The sequence below is a fragment of the Lycium barbarum genome, chromosome 11 (assembly GCF_019175385.1).
Source record: "Lycium barbarum isolate Lr01 chromosome 11, ASM1917538v2, whole genome shotgun sequence".
Lineage (NCBI taxonomy): Eukaryota > Viridiplantae > Streptophyta > Magnoliopsida > Solanales > Solanaceae > Lycium > Lycium barbarum.
The window spans coordinates 18870626-18886822 of NC_083347.1; the positions used below are offsets into that span (position 1 = coordinate 18870626).

General features: G+C 30.9%; 1 protein-coding gene across 1 annotated transcript; it reads left to right on the top strand.

Moving 5' to 3' along the window:
• The first annotated feature begins 6852 nt into the window (after nt 1-6852).
• On the top strand, nt 6853-12931 carry LOC132619014 (homeobox-leucine zipper protein ROC7-like). Its single transcript, XM_060334003.1, has 13 exons — nt 6853-7003; nt 7443-7540; nt 7903-8135; nt 8247-8358; nt 9060-9248; nt 9422-9691; nt 10150-10251; nt 10360-10551; nt 10798-10978; nt 11073-11350; nt 11573-11668; nt 11823-12174; nt 12694-12931. Exons 2-12 carry the CDS (start codon nt 7457-7459, stop codon nt 12162-12164), a joined length of 2079 nt encoding a protein of 692 aa, XP_060189986.1. The 5' UTR covers nt 6853-7003; nt 7443-7456; the 3' UTR covers nt 12165-12174; nt 12694-12931.
• Nucleotides 12932-16197: the final 3266 nt, after the last annotated feature.

The window sequence follows — 16197 nt, forward strand, 5'->3', positions numbered from 1 at the left end:
AACTTTTACCCAAAGTTAGGCCTTAAGGCAGAGGTTTGTAAAATTCCAGTAAAGTTTTTTTTTTTTTTTGGCCTTAAGGCAAAGTTTGAAACTCTTGCTTAATGCAGAGTTTGAAACTCTTGCTTAATTCAAAGTTTGAAACTCTTACTTAATGCCTTAAGTTGAGGTTCAACTTATGGCTTGCTAATCCAAATTATACCTTGCGTTTTTTTTTAAAAATTTTTTTTTTGACTGAGCGGGGGTTCGAACCCAGAACCAAGGGGCTTTTAGCGAAGGACAAAAATTAAAGACCACCAATTTGAGGGGAAAAAATTAAAGACCAATCCTTTTGAAGGACATTTCGCGAAACAAAAAGTTGTCTTGACGTTGAAAAGAAAAAGGGTCATTTGCATGATTGTCCTTCAAAGGCGCTGGTCATTAATTTTTGCCCTTCGCCTAATATCCCGAGGTTCTGGGTTAGAATCCCGGATCAGTAAAAAAAAAAAAAGGAATTTCACAAGGCAGAAGTTTGTAGCAAAATTAGGCTTATTCGGGCAAAAGTTAAGCCTTAAGGCAGAGCAAACTTTTACCCAAAATTGGACCTTAAGGAAATCTCTGCCTTAAGGCCCAACTTTGCCCAAAATTAAGCTTATTCAGGCAACAACTGGGACTTAAGACAGAGGTTTGCCTTAAGACAAACTTTTGTCCAAACTTTGCCTTATAAGGTGCAAACTCTACTTAAAGGTAGAGCTTGAATCCAAAACTCTGGCTTGCGAATTTTTTCAAAATTTTAACTGAGCGAGGGTTCGAACCCGAAACTCATGGGTTTTTAGGTGAAGGGAAAAAATTGAAGACCAACAATTTGAGGGCAAAAATTAAAGACCAGTGCCTTTGCCAAAAAAAAAAAAAAAAAATTGAAAAAAAGAAGAAGTAAACTTGGGTCATTTGCACTTTGTCTTAACCTTCTAAAGAAATATTTGAGACAACTTTTTATGGAAATCACCACAGATAATGGAGACGGAGAGAGTAATTTATATCACTCCCCCCGTCTCAAAATATTTGTCGCATTTTTTATTTACACGCTCATTAAGAAAGCATTTATAAGGGTAGCATTTTGATTATTTTACCCTTTATCCTTTACCCTTTAACATATTTCATCATGTTCTCTCTCTTTGATAAATATTTACTCCATTAATGATGAAACTTCTTAAATGTATGTGAACTCACAAACTCAGCTCATTGATGTAATTAATACAAGGGTAAAATGGAAAAAAAATCCTTAATTTTATCTTGCGTAAATAAAACTATAAATATTTTGAGACAAGTATATTTAATAAGGACGACAAATAAATTGAGATGGAGGGAATACTAAAATTATACTTATTTTAGAAGATCCAGCCAAGCACAAACTAAATGAAAGTGTTAATCTGTGTTCATATTACGCATTTTGTTACAAATTTAATGCAATCTAGGGGAAATTACAACGCTCAATGCTGTAACAAATTCTTGACTAACTTTAATCAATAATGGGAATTCGTGCTAAAATTAAATTTGAAGGTCGTATAACATGCGTGATGTGAAATACTGTGAAAAATTGTGAAAATCATATGACATGTTGCTTTATTGGATCATAATTTCAAAAGTAAAAGGTTTGCCATGCTGTAAATTCGCATGGACTATTTGAGAGGTAGTCCAAAATCAGTTCGATAAGCAGACAAATCCACAACCAAAATCCAAAATCAAAGTCGAATCTCGATGCTTGTATCTGCATGGTGTAACATGTGTCTGCATGTGAGGGTTTGTAACATTTGTTCTATTTGGTTGTTGAAACAAACACCAGTAGTTGAGGTTTTTTTTTTTTTATTTTTTTATATATATATATATTAAAAAACTAATGACTTTATATGGTTATTCAAAACATATCATACAATGTGGAGATACACTAGTACTAGTTAACAACTCACAATCTACGTAGACGAAAATAAACATTCAATTATACTACATACCTCCGTCTCATTTTAATTAACTGTTATTTTATCTCTTTTAAATTAACTAAAAAAGTAATAAATAGTGGGCTCAGTTGTTTCTATTTAATAAAAGTACATTGATCTCTTCTTAATTACTTTGATGTTAGTTGAGAGTAATTGTCAACTTTAGTTATGAATGCTTAAAGTAACAATTATTCTGGGACAATTCTGAGATGGAGGAATTACTTACGTGATCAAATTTTGATTTATTCATAATTCCAATTTATGTAACATAGTTTAACTTCAATTTTGATTCAAATCTTGATTTGGTGACAATTACATTTCACAACTGATTTTCTGTCCTTTTTCTTCTAAAAAGAGGTTAAATGAATCACAATCTAATTCGTAATTGTAGTTTGTTCAAGCAAAAAAAAATAAGTCCGAAAACAATTCAATGCTTTGTGCACAAAAATGGAGTGATGGTTGAGATTTCTTTGCACCGGCAACAGGTGTCAAACCTGCTTTGCATGTAATACGCTTGTTTAAGGCTAATCAAGTTTCTCTTACAATTTTGGCTTTGTTTCTTATAGAGTTTGACATATTAGAACAAAATTGAAGTGGAAACAATAGGAATATTGTTTGTATCTTCTGTCTTTTACTCTGTAAATTGTCCGCTCTTTCAAAAATATAATTAAGCTCCAGCTAATTTTTTCTACTGATTTAGTCATTAAAGAATATGCAGTTAAAATAAATAGTTATTAATCTAAAGGATTAAAAAGAAATAATAAATTAGTACTTCATTACAGGGGCGGGCGCTCAACGGATCTCGTGGCCTAAGGGCAACCATATTGAGATGCCCTTTAATTTATTTAAAAAAATTTGTACCTAACCAAAAAAAAAAAAAAAACTTTCTAAAGAACAAATTAATCATTTAGGACAAAAAATCGCAATTTAAAAAAAAAAATTAAGAAGAAGATCACAAAATATAAAGTGGTGGATTATCAGATGTTAGGTCCATAACTCAAAGTAAGAATTTGATTTGGCTATCATCACAAACAAGAAAAATAAAGAACGTGCATAATGTAATAGTTTAAGTTTTAAGCATTGACAATGCAAAAATATTTACACCTTTTGATCAATTTAAACAATAATTATAGCTCATTCTGTTAAGTAACACTCATTGATGAATATCTAAAATAAATTGTAAAAAACCTAATATAATATGTTGAATTACACTAAAAGAAAACCGGTGCATGAATGCTTAGGTGTCCATGCAGTTTCAGAGAAAATTGTAAAAGAAATTTGTTATGTTGTTGATGTATATAACTTAATTCCTATATAAAAGAATAAAATTAAAATTAAAGGGTGAAGCAAATATACTAATTAACGACTGAAGAAAATTATCAAAATCTATGAACTTCTTGGTATAAAATAACCTCAATCAAATAAAAAAAATATAATGTTACACTGTCATTTATAATAATTATTTACATAAATTATATAATATATATATATATATATATATATGACTTTAGCTGAAATAATGGACTGCGGCTCTAAGGCTAGGCCAGTGAGGCCATTGCCTTAGGCCCTCAAAATTTGAAGGCCCAAATTTATTTTAAGGCCCAAAATTTGAAGGCCCGCAGTCCATTATTTCAGCTAAAACTTTTTTATTAGGCTAGAATGATGGAAGTCGAATAGTCATTGCATCTAAAGAAAAAAAAAAGGGAAAGTCACACAATTATAACTTTTTCAAATGGTATTTAAAAATATTATAATTACTTTAAAAAAATTACATAAGTACAACTTATTCAAAATTTTAACTTCTTAATTACAAGAATACAACTTTTTACATTCTTAAAATATTAATAGTACTTAATTTTAGGGGTTACTAGTTATTACCGTTAAAGCATATTCACTTTTTACTTTTTTTTTTTTTCAAAATCATTAGAATGTAATTTTCCAAATAAACATAACAAAATAAACTTCAAATCCCATATTCCATCTACTGTTTTAAAAAGATTTTTTTTTTTCGTTTCCTCCTTTTTATTCTTCCTTTTTTTAGTTTCATTTGATGATGATTCTATTATTGTTTTGTGACTAAAAGAAATTATTTGAATATATTAATATTACGAAAAGTACATGAAAATATATGGTATATGGAAACATGGTATAAGAAATGTACATGAAAACATACCTCAAAAAGTATATGGTATATTTAAATTGGTATATTTAACTGAAAAGATGATAACAAAATATTTGTGAATATAATAGTAGAAATTAGTATATTTATATTTGTATATTATGTATAGTATATAATATAATAATGTTATTTGTGTATATAGTATGTAATATTACGATATACCCAATCTATGAATATACTACTCTATGTGCCAACCGATTGTACTCTACAATAACATATAAAATATACAATATATAGAAAGAATAATATAATTACTTATGGATTACTATTAAAATAGGATCTTAATTAATAATTGACGCCCCATCACACAAAACTTGCCTTCCTTTCTGCCATCACATATTAATTATTCAATTTTTTTCTCTCTTCCATGAAATAGGAAAATTAACTCAATCAAATTTATATTTGTATATATTTAATATAATAAACAATAATGCCTAATATATACAACAATGTATGTGCTCAAATATATATATATATATATATATATATATATATATATATATATATATATATATATATATATATATAATACTTTTTGTTTACTCTACATAAGAAATTATTTTGTATATAGTATATACTAGTTAATATACATACATAAATAATAATATATATAGTATATAATAGTGAAATATACGTAATATATAAGTAAAAGAATATATATATATATACTTGTTCAAGGAATTGTATAATATATATCATATAAATAGTAGTATACTATTTGATGGATTAAAATGCTAACTGATTATATTGAGATGTTTAGAAAAGTAATTTAATGTGTTCTGATATGTATTTAATTTGGTTATCACTAACACAGGAAATTCCTTATTATTAGACTTTTATTCATGGCAACATTTTTTTAGTTATGGTATAAAATCGTACATATATCCTAAATATAGAGTATATATTGTAGATTATGTAATTTAGTTAATAGTTGTAGATTACTAATATTTTACTTATTTACTTGTATTTTATGTAACTTCCAAAAAAAAAAAAAAAAAACTACAAAATAGGGGTAAAATGTGTGTTGCATATATATACATATACAGATCAATTAATAAAGAAATATTGCATATGACTATGCAACTGCTAATGGTGGGAAAATATCTTCCTTGAAGTTGAATTTTCTATTTTCTTAACTATCACATGCATAAAAGATAGTTCATTCATGCTCTATGTCAACGTTCAGGGATAAAGACTATCAAATAATCGAGTTGGGAAGGCAATTAGGGTTACAAATAATTTGGGAATGCATTGAGAAAATGGTAGCAAGTTAGGAGGATAATTTTGCACGCTGTCATTATAATTTTTGTATAATAAGGTATTCTGACGGCTTAATAGTTACTCTCTAAATTGAAACCAAAAAACTGAAAGAACTTTGTGTGCATGCTTCCCTTTATTTAATTTGGTCACACTATTGAAATTACCCGAATTTTGAGCGGCCAAATTTGTTGGAACTTCGTCGGACACCCAAGAATACAATATTATACATTAGAGGTTCAGCAATATCGTTACCAGTTAAGAAATTTCTTTACCTCAGTATAGAATTAGCGGAAAAGGTTTGAAAATACCTTTAAATTATGCAGAATGTAGCAAAATTGACTCCGTTGATAGTTTGCTCCAAAAATGCCCCCGCCGTTAATAGTTTGATCCAAAATTGCCCCTAATGAGTATTTGTTGGTCTACTCATACTATACTGGTTGCACCCTATGTGCTGGTATGAGTTTGAATTTGCAGAGTTCGGGAGAAAGCTTCGGAGACCTACCAGTGTTCTAGTGTTGAGATGCCAGCTAGTTCGTGGTAACTAGGGTCTTAAACTTTTCTTTCTTGTATTCAACAAATGATGTATCATTCATATAAGAGTTATTTTTCTACTTTCACTAGCCCATGATTTGTGACACCGGTTCTTGGGGTGATAATATTAGTTTTCACAATTTTTAAATCCTTTATTTATATCGCGTACTGTCTTCATATTGGGCGTACTTTGTCTTCATATTGGGTGTATATGTGTTGTATGGTTCTCCTATCAGGTTAGAGTTAGGCTTCATCACGACTTAGTGAGATTTGGATCGTGGCATCATTTTACATATCGATTTTATTCCTCACTTAATAGTGCAACAATATGTATGTTTTAGTAACTAATTAATATCGTTCTAATTAATGACTAGGCGACAACTAACTAGATTTAAATTAAATGAACTGAACTCTTCATTTATAGTACAGATCAATTTATTCCTCACGTAAGAATTAAGAGCGTGACAATATGTATGTTTTAGTAACTTCATAAGTTGTTCTGACGCTCAGGCGGCTACTCACTAAATTCAAATTAAATAAATCAATTAACATTTTAAAACTTTTGTATGGCAAGTAAATTCAAATATTTTCAATCAGAACGGATGATGTATCGATTTACCTTTCACCTCGCGACAATTTTTACTATAGGTAATTGTTGTGAAACATTTTCAATATATTATCGAAAACAAAGAATACCTTTTGAAAAGTGCTATTATAAAATATGGTAAAAAATAATTATTTCTTAATTACATTTTAATGGTGACAAAATATTAACAAGCAGTCTATAAACTGATCATCAAAGCTAATATTTTATATTCTATTCACTTCATCAACATCCCGACATTGCCCTATCCCACCCCGTCAAAGCTAATTTCTTTTTTTTTACTAGACAGTAACAGTAGCCCTCTATTCTATTTAATGAAGTTGCACCTCTCTCTTCATCACCTTATATATAAAACACCCTCTTAGTTCTCTATTTCATTGTTTCTTCATTACATATTATCAGTTCTCAAAAGTCTCTCTTTTCTCCAGCTTCTGCAAAAGCTTAAGCATCTCAAATAAAGTACGAACACAAAAGTCATTTTTTCTTCTTTCTATTTTGATTATGGATATACACTCTATATACGTTTTATTTTTTTAGTAGATATAGCTTGAGTTTTTATTTAATAAGTTTCTTGTTATGTTCCATTTCTGTTGCAGACGCATTTCTAATTTAAAGGTTAGATGATTATAGTTTTTTATACACATAAATCGAAAGTGGGACATGTAGATCAAGATTTTCTTGAGAGTTATATGCATTTCATTTATCTTTTTAAAAGCAAAACCTCCGGATGAAAATTTAATATGATACCCTTTTAGTTTTTAATTGGTTTCTTGAGATTCTCTTTCCACAAACCAAAAAAAAAAAAAAATTGAAAAATCATATAGCTGAACTAGAAATAATTAACATAAGTCAAAAAGTTTCTAGTTGATATTTTTATAATAATGCTACACTGTTTTAGAATTTTTGCAGATCATGAATCCGGCTAATCAATTTTGGTCGATGATCGAAAATGATCCTGGGTTTGTTTCTTCTTCGTCTAAACTGCCGCATGGTCAGGTACTATGTAATTCTTTATTTCTTTTCTTTTCTTTTTTAGTTTTCTATGTGACTTTCTTTGATGTCCTCGATGCAACTATGTTACTGGCTGTACTACAGTAGCAATTCATGTTTGTTAGCCTCTGTCGAGGTCAAATTTGCGGGCCATTATTTCGTTAATTTGTCATCAATGATAAGTTTTAATTATTTATTAATTTATCAACACATGAAGTCTAATATATATTCTTTTTTAAAAGAGTGTTTTCTTATGGTTTTCTGAGTGATTAATCTTACTATTTTCTTATTGCTAGCAACAGTGTAGAACTTAACTCTATTTGGATCTGTTAATTATATTAAAACGTTTTACAATTTGTATATGTCAGTCAAATAGCTTCTTGAAGAGTGAGCTTAATTCACTGGACATAACGCCAAAGATAGTATCGGAAAAAGACATAATGTTGCAGTTAGGAGACGATGAAATCGACATCAAATCCAGTGGCAATGACAATCAAGAAGGCAAATCCAGTAGTGAAACAATCGTGACTAATGGTCAGCTTGCTAATAGGAGAAAGCTCCATCACCGCCACACACAACATCGGATCCAAGAATTGGAAGCGTAAATATCTTACCCTATAAACTAATAACAAAAGGACAAAAAGAAAATAATTTTTTACAATTTTTTCTTGTAATTTGTTTATGATATTAATTTGTTATTTTTGTGATTAAGTTTCTTTAAGGAGTGTCCTGATGACAAGCAAAGGAAGGAGCTCGGTCATAGATTAGGGTTAGAGCCCCTGCAGGTCAAATTTTGGTTCCAAAATAAGTGTACTCAAATAAAGGTATAACAGTAGCACCCTCCATGCCAAAATACTTGTCATGTTTCCTTTTTATAGAATCAATATGACTAATTTTCGAAGCTAAATTAGATTAAATTAGTTTAATAGTTTAAAATAGAAATTTAGATATCGATAAAAATCTCAACCACATCCCATATCTTACACCAAACTACACTAATCCATGAATAATGACAAAATATAAGTGAGAATACGTATTAACTGACCATAGGAAAACGACGAATCAAGTGAGAACGAATTTATTAAAAGAGTGGAAATTTTTCTAATTACATGCCTCAAATATTTTGACAGACAAGAACTACAAACTCTGCCAAGTTTAGGGATTATTGTTATGTGCATTGGCAATGTAGACACTAAATTGAAGATGTATATTCGAACAATAATCTCTAAACTTGACATAGTTTGTAGTTCTTGCCCGTCAAAATATTTCAGGCGGTTAGAATTCTTTGACGTTTTTAATAATATCATTTACACTTGATTCGTCATTTTCCGACGGTTAATTGATGCATATTCTCACTTTTATTTTATCATTATTCATGGATTAGTGTAGTTTGGTATAATATAAATGAAATATGGTTAAGATTTTTATTGATGCAATTAATTGGCTAATCATTTACGAATAGCACTAGCTAACGAGTCTTTCTAACAATTTTATTTTGTGGCTTTGAACTATTATTCCCTTGCAGAATAAAGGACAACACAATGATAACGCATCACTTCGAGTTGAAAATGACAAGCCTAGGGCTGAAAATGTGCGGCTTGGTGAAGCTCTCGACAATGGTTGCGCTCATTGTGGCCACCCTAGATTAAATTTAGGTGAAATGTCATATGATAGACATCACTTGAGGCTCGGAAATGCTCACCTACAACAAGAGGTAATAAAGAGAAAAAAACTTAACTATGGCTGTTAATTCAGTTTGGATTTAAGTTATATATGTCGACGTTTAATTAATTTACATTTCATATTATTCTATTGTAAAAATATTTTTTGAATGTCAGTTTATAGAACTAAAACACAATTTTAAATTTTCTTTTCTATTTTTACTAGCATGAGCGCATGTCAGAGATTGAGAAGTCAAGTATTATCGAAGTAGCGGTGGAAGCTATGGAAGAGCTTCTTCAAATGGCTCGAATGGGAGAGCCACTTTGGTTATCTAGCATATATAATGAAACTATTTTTCTGAATGAAGAAGAGTATATGAAGAGATTCCATAGAGGAAGTGGGCGTAAAGCTCAAGAGATTAAGACCGAAGCTTCTAGAGAAAATGCTATAGTCATCATGAACCACATCCACTTGGTAGAAATTCTCATGGACACGGTATTCATTTTGCTCTTATATTTTTTTTTATTAATCATTTGGTATTCGGTTTTACTGGTTGACTAATCAAAATTAATGGTCGTTATAGGGGGAAGCGATATTAGGGGTTTCTTTATTTTCAACACTCGAACCCAAATTTTTCTGGCTAAGGGTGAAGAGATCCCATTTAAATTCATACCATCGCATCACTTGGTAGTTATTGTACTCCTATTTATCATTTTCAACTGTAGGAACTTGTGAACTAGTAATAAAATTAACATTGGATGCAATTAGAGATGGTCTAGAGTCTAGATAATTTTCAAATTATAATGACTAAACCCAAATCATTTAATAATTGTTGAATCGAGTGGTTATATATATGCCAATTAGTTTGTGAAAACTTGTTTGTTACTATGATTTATTAGTCCATTGTTACAAATTGAGAATAATGACAATAACATACCTTTTGTGATCACCAGAATCACTGGGCAAGTTTGTTTTCCAATATTGTGTCGACTGCTGTTACGTTGGATGTCATATCAACTGGAGTAGCAGGAAACTTGAACGGAGCAATGCAAAAGGTAATAATATCTCTTTCTTCCTCTATAGTTTTACTTGGATGCCTTTAATTTTATAAAATTGGTTGTACTGCCCTGTTGTATCACTCATTCTTTTTTTTTTTTTGATAGATATATGCAGAGTTTCAAATGCCCTCTCCACAGGTTCCAACTCGAGAATGCTACTTTTTAAGATATTGCAAACGAACTGTTGATGGAATATGGGCAATTGTCGATGTTTCCCTGGACCATACACCAACTACTAGCTGCAGGAAAAGGCCCTCAGGATGCTTAATTCAAAAAATGCCAAATGGTTATTCCAAGGTAAATACTTCTCAATATACACAATATGTTTATGATTGATTAAGGGGTGAGCTGATTATTTATAGAGTCTCAAACCTGGCGCCAACCGGCTCTTGTAACTTTTCTCGATTTCCAAACGAAACCATTTGCCTAAATTAATTGTCATTATATATATATATATATATATATATATATATATATATATATATATTCTGAGATGATAAATTTGAATTCTCAATAATTAGTCAACACTCTACCATGATCTAGGTCACTTGGATCGAACATGTGGAGGTTGATGATGTAGTCATCCACAACATATACAAGCCCTTGGTGACTTCTGGCCTAGCATTCGGGGCAAAACGCTGGATTGTTACTTTGAATAGACAATGTGAACGACTAGCAAGTGCAATGGCCATAAATTTACACAAAAATGACATCTGTCAAATGTGTAAGTACAATTAACCCCTCTTGAACTGTAAAAATTAAACGGAGTTCTTGAATTTAAGTGTTGGAACTCGTGGTTACAATCATTGGCTATACAGTGTCAACAGATAAAGAGGGAAGAAAGGGTGTGTTGAAGTTAGCGGACAGAATGGTCATAAGCTATTGTTCAGGAGTCAGTTCTTCAACAACACACAATTGGACAACTCTCACGGGAAGTGGCTCTGATATTAACGATGTACGAATGATGACCAGGCAGAGCATTGACGATCCAGGGAGGCCACATGGCATTGTGCTGAGCGCTTCAACTTCCCTATGGCTACCCATTCCTCCGAAAACTGTGTTTGATTTCCTCCGTGATGAAAACACTAGGAGCAAGGTACGCTTAATTTTTTTAAGGGAAAATCATACCATATATACTTCTTCCACTTCCAATTTAAGTTGACATTATTTGTTATTATGGGCAATTGAGTTCATCTTTACAACAATTTTCCTAAACATTCAGTTACATTTTATTTTTAAAAAATAAATAAAGATAAGTCATTTTATTTCTCAATATCTAAAAATTATGTGATTGCAACATAAGTGAATATTATTACAGTGGGATGTTCTGTCCAATGGGGGTAATGTTCAAGAGGTGGCTCATATTGCTAATGGCCGGGAAACAGGCAATTGTGTCTCCGTTTTGAGAGTGAATGTAAGCAAATATAATCTTCACTTTTACTTTCTTTTACTATATTATGATTTTTGACACACACACACTCAATAAGCACTATGGCATCATATATTATTAATTAATGTTATTGAAGAAAATAATGCGTCAATTTCAATCATTGGTTCATGAACTGCAGAGTCTAAACTCAGCTCAGAGCAATATGTTGATAGTGCAAGAGAGCAGCACCGATCCAACAGGGTCATTTGTTGTGTATGCGCCTGTTGATGTTTCTGCTGTGAACATAGTATTATGTGGTGGAAATTCTGATAATGTTGCGCTTTTGCCTTCTGGATTTGTCATACTTGCGGATGGGCCCTCAGAGAGTTCTGTTGGATCTCTCCTCACCACTGCTTTCCAAATTTTGGTAGATCATGTTCCCACCGCGAAGATTTCTCCTTCATCAGTTGCTATGGTCAATAACCTCGTATCTTGCACCATCAACAAGATAAGGGCTGCTCTTTTATCAGACACCCTGTGATCGGTAGACTGTAAGTATATGATCAAGAAAGATATAAAATGGACTAGGTTGGAAGTTCTACGTATCATTTGCTTAAGAGTTTTAGCTCTGTGACGTAAAAACTAATTTTTTTATATTATCATATTATCTCAAAGGTAAGCATATGTAGCTGTCCATGGGAGGTAGCACTAGTTACCTTTTTCCAAAACTGAAGTTAATTCATCCACGCAGGCTGTTATCCCCGACATGGTGGGAGGCTAGACATATATATATATATATATATATATATATATATATATATATATATATATATATATATATATAGACACACACTCTCTCTCTCTTAAGGAGGGGAAAATAACTTTTTACGCATGATTAGTCACCTGAAAAATTAAAATGTATTACCTACTACGATATGTTATAATTTCCTGACAGTATAAAAATTCTTTACACTATCAGTACATATAAATTATATCCTTAAAAATTATATGGTATTACCTTGTTCTTGACTCTTCTGTTCTGGTTGCTCTTTTATCTTTGTTGGTTGCAGTTATGTAGGGAAGGAGCAGTATCGAAGACGTTGGCACAGGAATAAAATGCATTCAAGAGCGCACCTTTTTCCTTTGATTGTTTTATTGGTTGCATCTTCTTCTTAAAGTTTTAAAAGAAGAGTTTATTGGATTTTCTTGTTTGTGCTTTTGGTCGATGGGCTTATTGCTGAATCTTTTGTTTAGGTATGCTTATTTTCATTCCAATAACTATCAAATGGTTGTTAGCTTCATTTGCCTCATATCCTCATATTGCTTATACAAGCTTTTTCTTTAAATTTATTTATTTTGATAATCGTGGTATTTGAATCAGTTTATGCGCAACTTGATAATTTCACGAGATAATTGTTACAGTACAACTTATCAGCACATGTATTGAGTAACTTTGTCTATAAAAGACCAAACATATGAGAAAAATCACTAAGTAGAGGCATTTCTATTGAATTTCTTAGAATTTATTTGCAAGTTTATATTCATCATTTGTGCATGAAAAATGCATTTTCATTAATCAATCGTTGGAGTTGGGACATTACGAATGGGTAGGGGGACGTAACTCAGTAGGACTATGCTTCTTCTAGACTAATTAAAATTTTTACTCATTGTAGCTTCTTTTAAGACCTAATTATTAATATTAACTACCCTTTTATTTAATTATATTTAGTAGTTAATTAACTTTTCTAAATTACAAATGGTAGCTATATCAAAAAATACATACCCAAACACATATATCTTTCTTTTTCCCAATCACTACCCATTTCAGATTTTTCATTTCTCAAAACCCTAAAAAATCTCTCTCCCCTTCTCTCAACCACCACCACCATGGCCGCACCGCCCCCCTCTCTCTTCTCCCTCTCCCTCTGTGCTCACCCCTCTCTCTCTCTGACGCCTCTCTCTCTCTTCTCCGTCTCCCTCTGTGCTCACCCCTCTCTCTCTCTCTTCACTCTATCCGGTGAGGCGATGGCACAGATCTGGCCGTGCGCATTGTTGGTGGCGGCGGTGATGGACTGATTTTGAGATGGCGGCGGAGAAGATGACGTAAAGGTGGAGAGATTAGGGTTTTGTTAGTGATGGAAAGATTAGGGTTTTTTGGTGGTGATAGTGTCTCAGATCTGGCCATGTGTATTTGTTAAAAGCCAAATACAAATACATTCAAAAATCTACATCTCACAAATACACTGTTTTTTAATGTATTTGTCTTTGTATTTTTTGAGTGCATTTTTTAGTGTATTTTGTTAATAGCTAAACACATTGTTTTTTTGAATGTATTTGTCATGTATTTGAATTTTTTGGTCTTGTATCTGAATGTATATGTTGCAATCCATTCAAATACATGAATATTTGAATATATTTGGCTTCATAGTAGTTGGAATGTACACAATGTATTTGAAATACATCAAAAAAAGCCACTGAAATACTTCAAAAACAAAAAATAAATCGTAAAATACATTAAAAAAAATCACTGAAATAGATAAAAAAAAATCACTAAAATACATCAAAAAATATATATTAATATCTAATTTAATAGCTCCACCGTTAAAGGCTAAAATCAAGGATCATGTTTTTTTTTTTTTACCTTGTTCTCATGTATTTGTTGGCAACAAATACACGCGAAAACATACACTATTTTGCCAAAATATAGCTACAAATGGTAATATTTAAAAGGGTAGCTATAAATGGTAGGAAGCTACAGTAAGGTAGGCATTTGAGTAAGTATAAATTAAGGATATCCTTGCAACTTAGCCAACCATCCATTATATTATTATATATAAGGAGAGTTGAGAACCCACTTCTAAGTATACAATGTTTTTGTAATTGTATTAAATTTATCCGAATTTTAAAGTGAGATTCCAAATTGTATTAAATTTATATGAAAGATGTAAATAACGTTGTTGTAGTCGTATTAGATTTCCTAAAACCTAACATGAACTTTATACTAATTTTATACAATTATATACATATTTTATATATTTTTATACAATTTCCATACATGAAAAATGTGAGAATTCTAAGCTTTGAGCGAGATATACATACTTCATACAGTTTTCATACACAAAATTTGAGCCAAATTTTTAAGCCTTGGCGAGATATACACATTTCATACACAAAATTTTGAGCGAATTTTCTAAGCCTTGAGCGAAAATTTTCATGTATGTTTTGTAAGAAATCTATTGATATGTTTTGTAAACTAAAAAATATCGTCATATTTTGGGAATGTAACCTATTCTTATGTATATATGCGTCATTCTCCCAGAAGATAAAGGTTACTCTTCTAAATTTGGGTTATTTTTGGGTAGAAAGGATAAATATTATAGCAAGCAAAATGTGAGTTCAAGTAACAAAATTATAGACCATAGAGGGTCACTGCCCCTTGAATGAGAAGAGTTTGCTTCAAATAATACTAGTCGAAATTTCTGGGAAAAGTAGTTCCTAAAATGACTCTACAAATTTCTTAGTTGACAAACAACTGAGGAGATAACTTTAGTCTTTCTAAATTTGGGTTATTACAATTGTGTTTGAAGTTATGAAACCAAAACAAACCATCTTCTAGTCCAAACAATTAGGCTTTGGCATAATTTAATTGTCAGAGTTTTGCTAGGTCGAAGTTTATTTTCGAATAAAATGAATGGGCGGCCTTGAATATTTTGCCCTTTGTTTGTAATATTACTATATAATATAAGAGGGAATGTGAGGACTTTTGTAGTCCTCACAAGAGTTTCCCAAATTTTTAAAAACTTTTTAATTAATTACTTTTATGTCCTAATTTTATTTATTTAAGTAAATTTTTTAATTTTTTATTTTTAAGGTCTACTTTTCAAAAGCTATCGAACCTGGGGACTTTTGTAGTCCTCACAATAATTTCTAATTCTTTTAAAAAAAATTTAATTACTTTTAGGTCCTAATCTTATTTATTTAAGTCAATTTTTTTATTTTTTATTTTTAAGGTCTACTTTTCAAAAGCTATCGAACCTTCTACCTCATTTTTCATGTTCTTTGATTTTCTGGTTCGTGCTCGATATCCGCATTTAAGCCCAATTAATCTAGATAATTAGCACTGTATCGCGTCTATTCGGAGGGAACGCTTCCTCCAAAGATTTTTTCCATATCCATGTTCGAACCCCTAATCCCTAATTAAGAGAGGAGCAGCTCCATCCGCTGCACAAGTTAAATTATGTATTTGTCTTAAAAGTTCATTAACTATGTATAGATTATTTATTTAGAACTAAATAACTTCAGAAAATTAGGATACATAAGTTATAAATGTCAAATTCTGGCTCCGCATTTGATTTGAAGTAAATAATTTTATCAAAATGGAAGTTAAAATATTAAAGCAGTGGAATGAAAATTTTGCTTTTATATAATTACCCACTTGTGGGACTACAATGGGTATATGGTTGTTGTTGTTGTTGTTGTACACTTGTACTAACATAGATTATATTATTTTAGTTAAAATATCTACTTTTATATCTTAAGTTTGGGTCCGGGCTTAGCACGGGCCTCACATAACT

Excerpts from the sequence above, each read along its gene's own strand:
- LOC132619014 (XM_060334003.1), top strand. The coding sequence starts at position 7,457 with ATGAATCCGGCTAATCAATTTTGGTCGATGATCGAAAATGATCCTGGG. Across the intron at positions 8,136-8,246 it reads CGGATCCAAGAATTGGAAGC|TTTCTTTAAGGAGTGTCCTG; the intron begins GTAAATATCTTA and ends TTTGTGATTAAG. Across the intron at positions 9,249-9,421 it reads ATGCTCACCTACAACAAGAG|CATGAGCGCATGTCAGAGAT; the intron begins GTAATAAAGAGA and ends TATTTTTACTAG.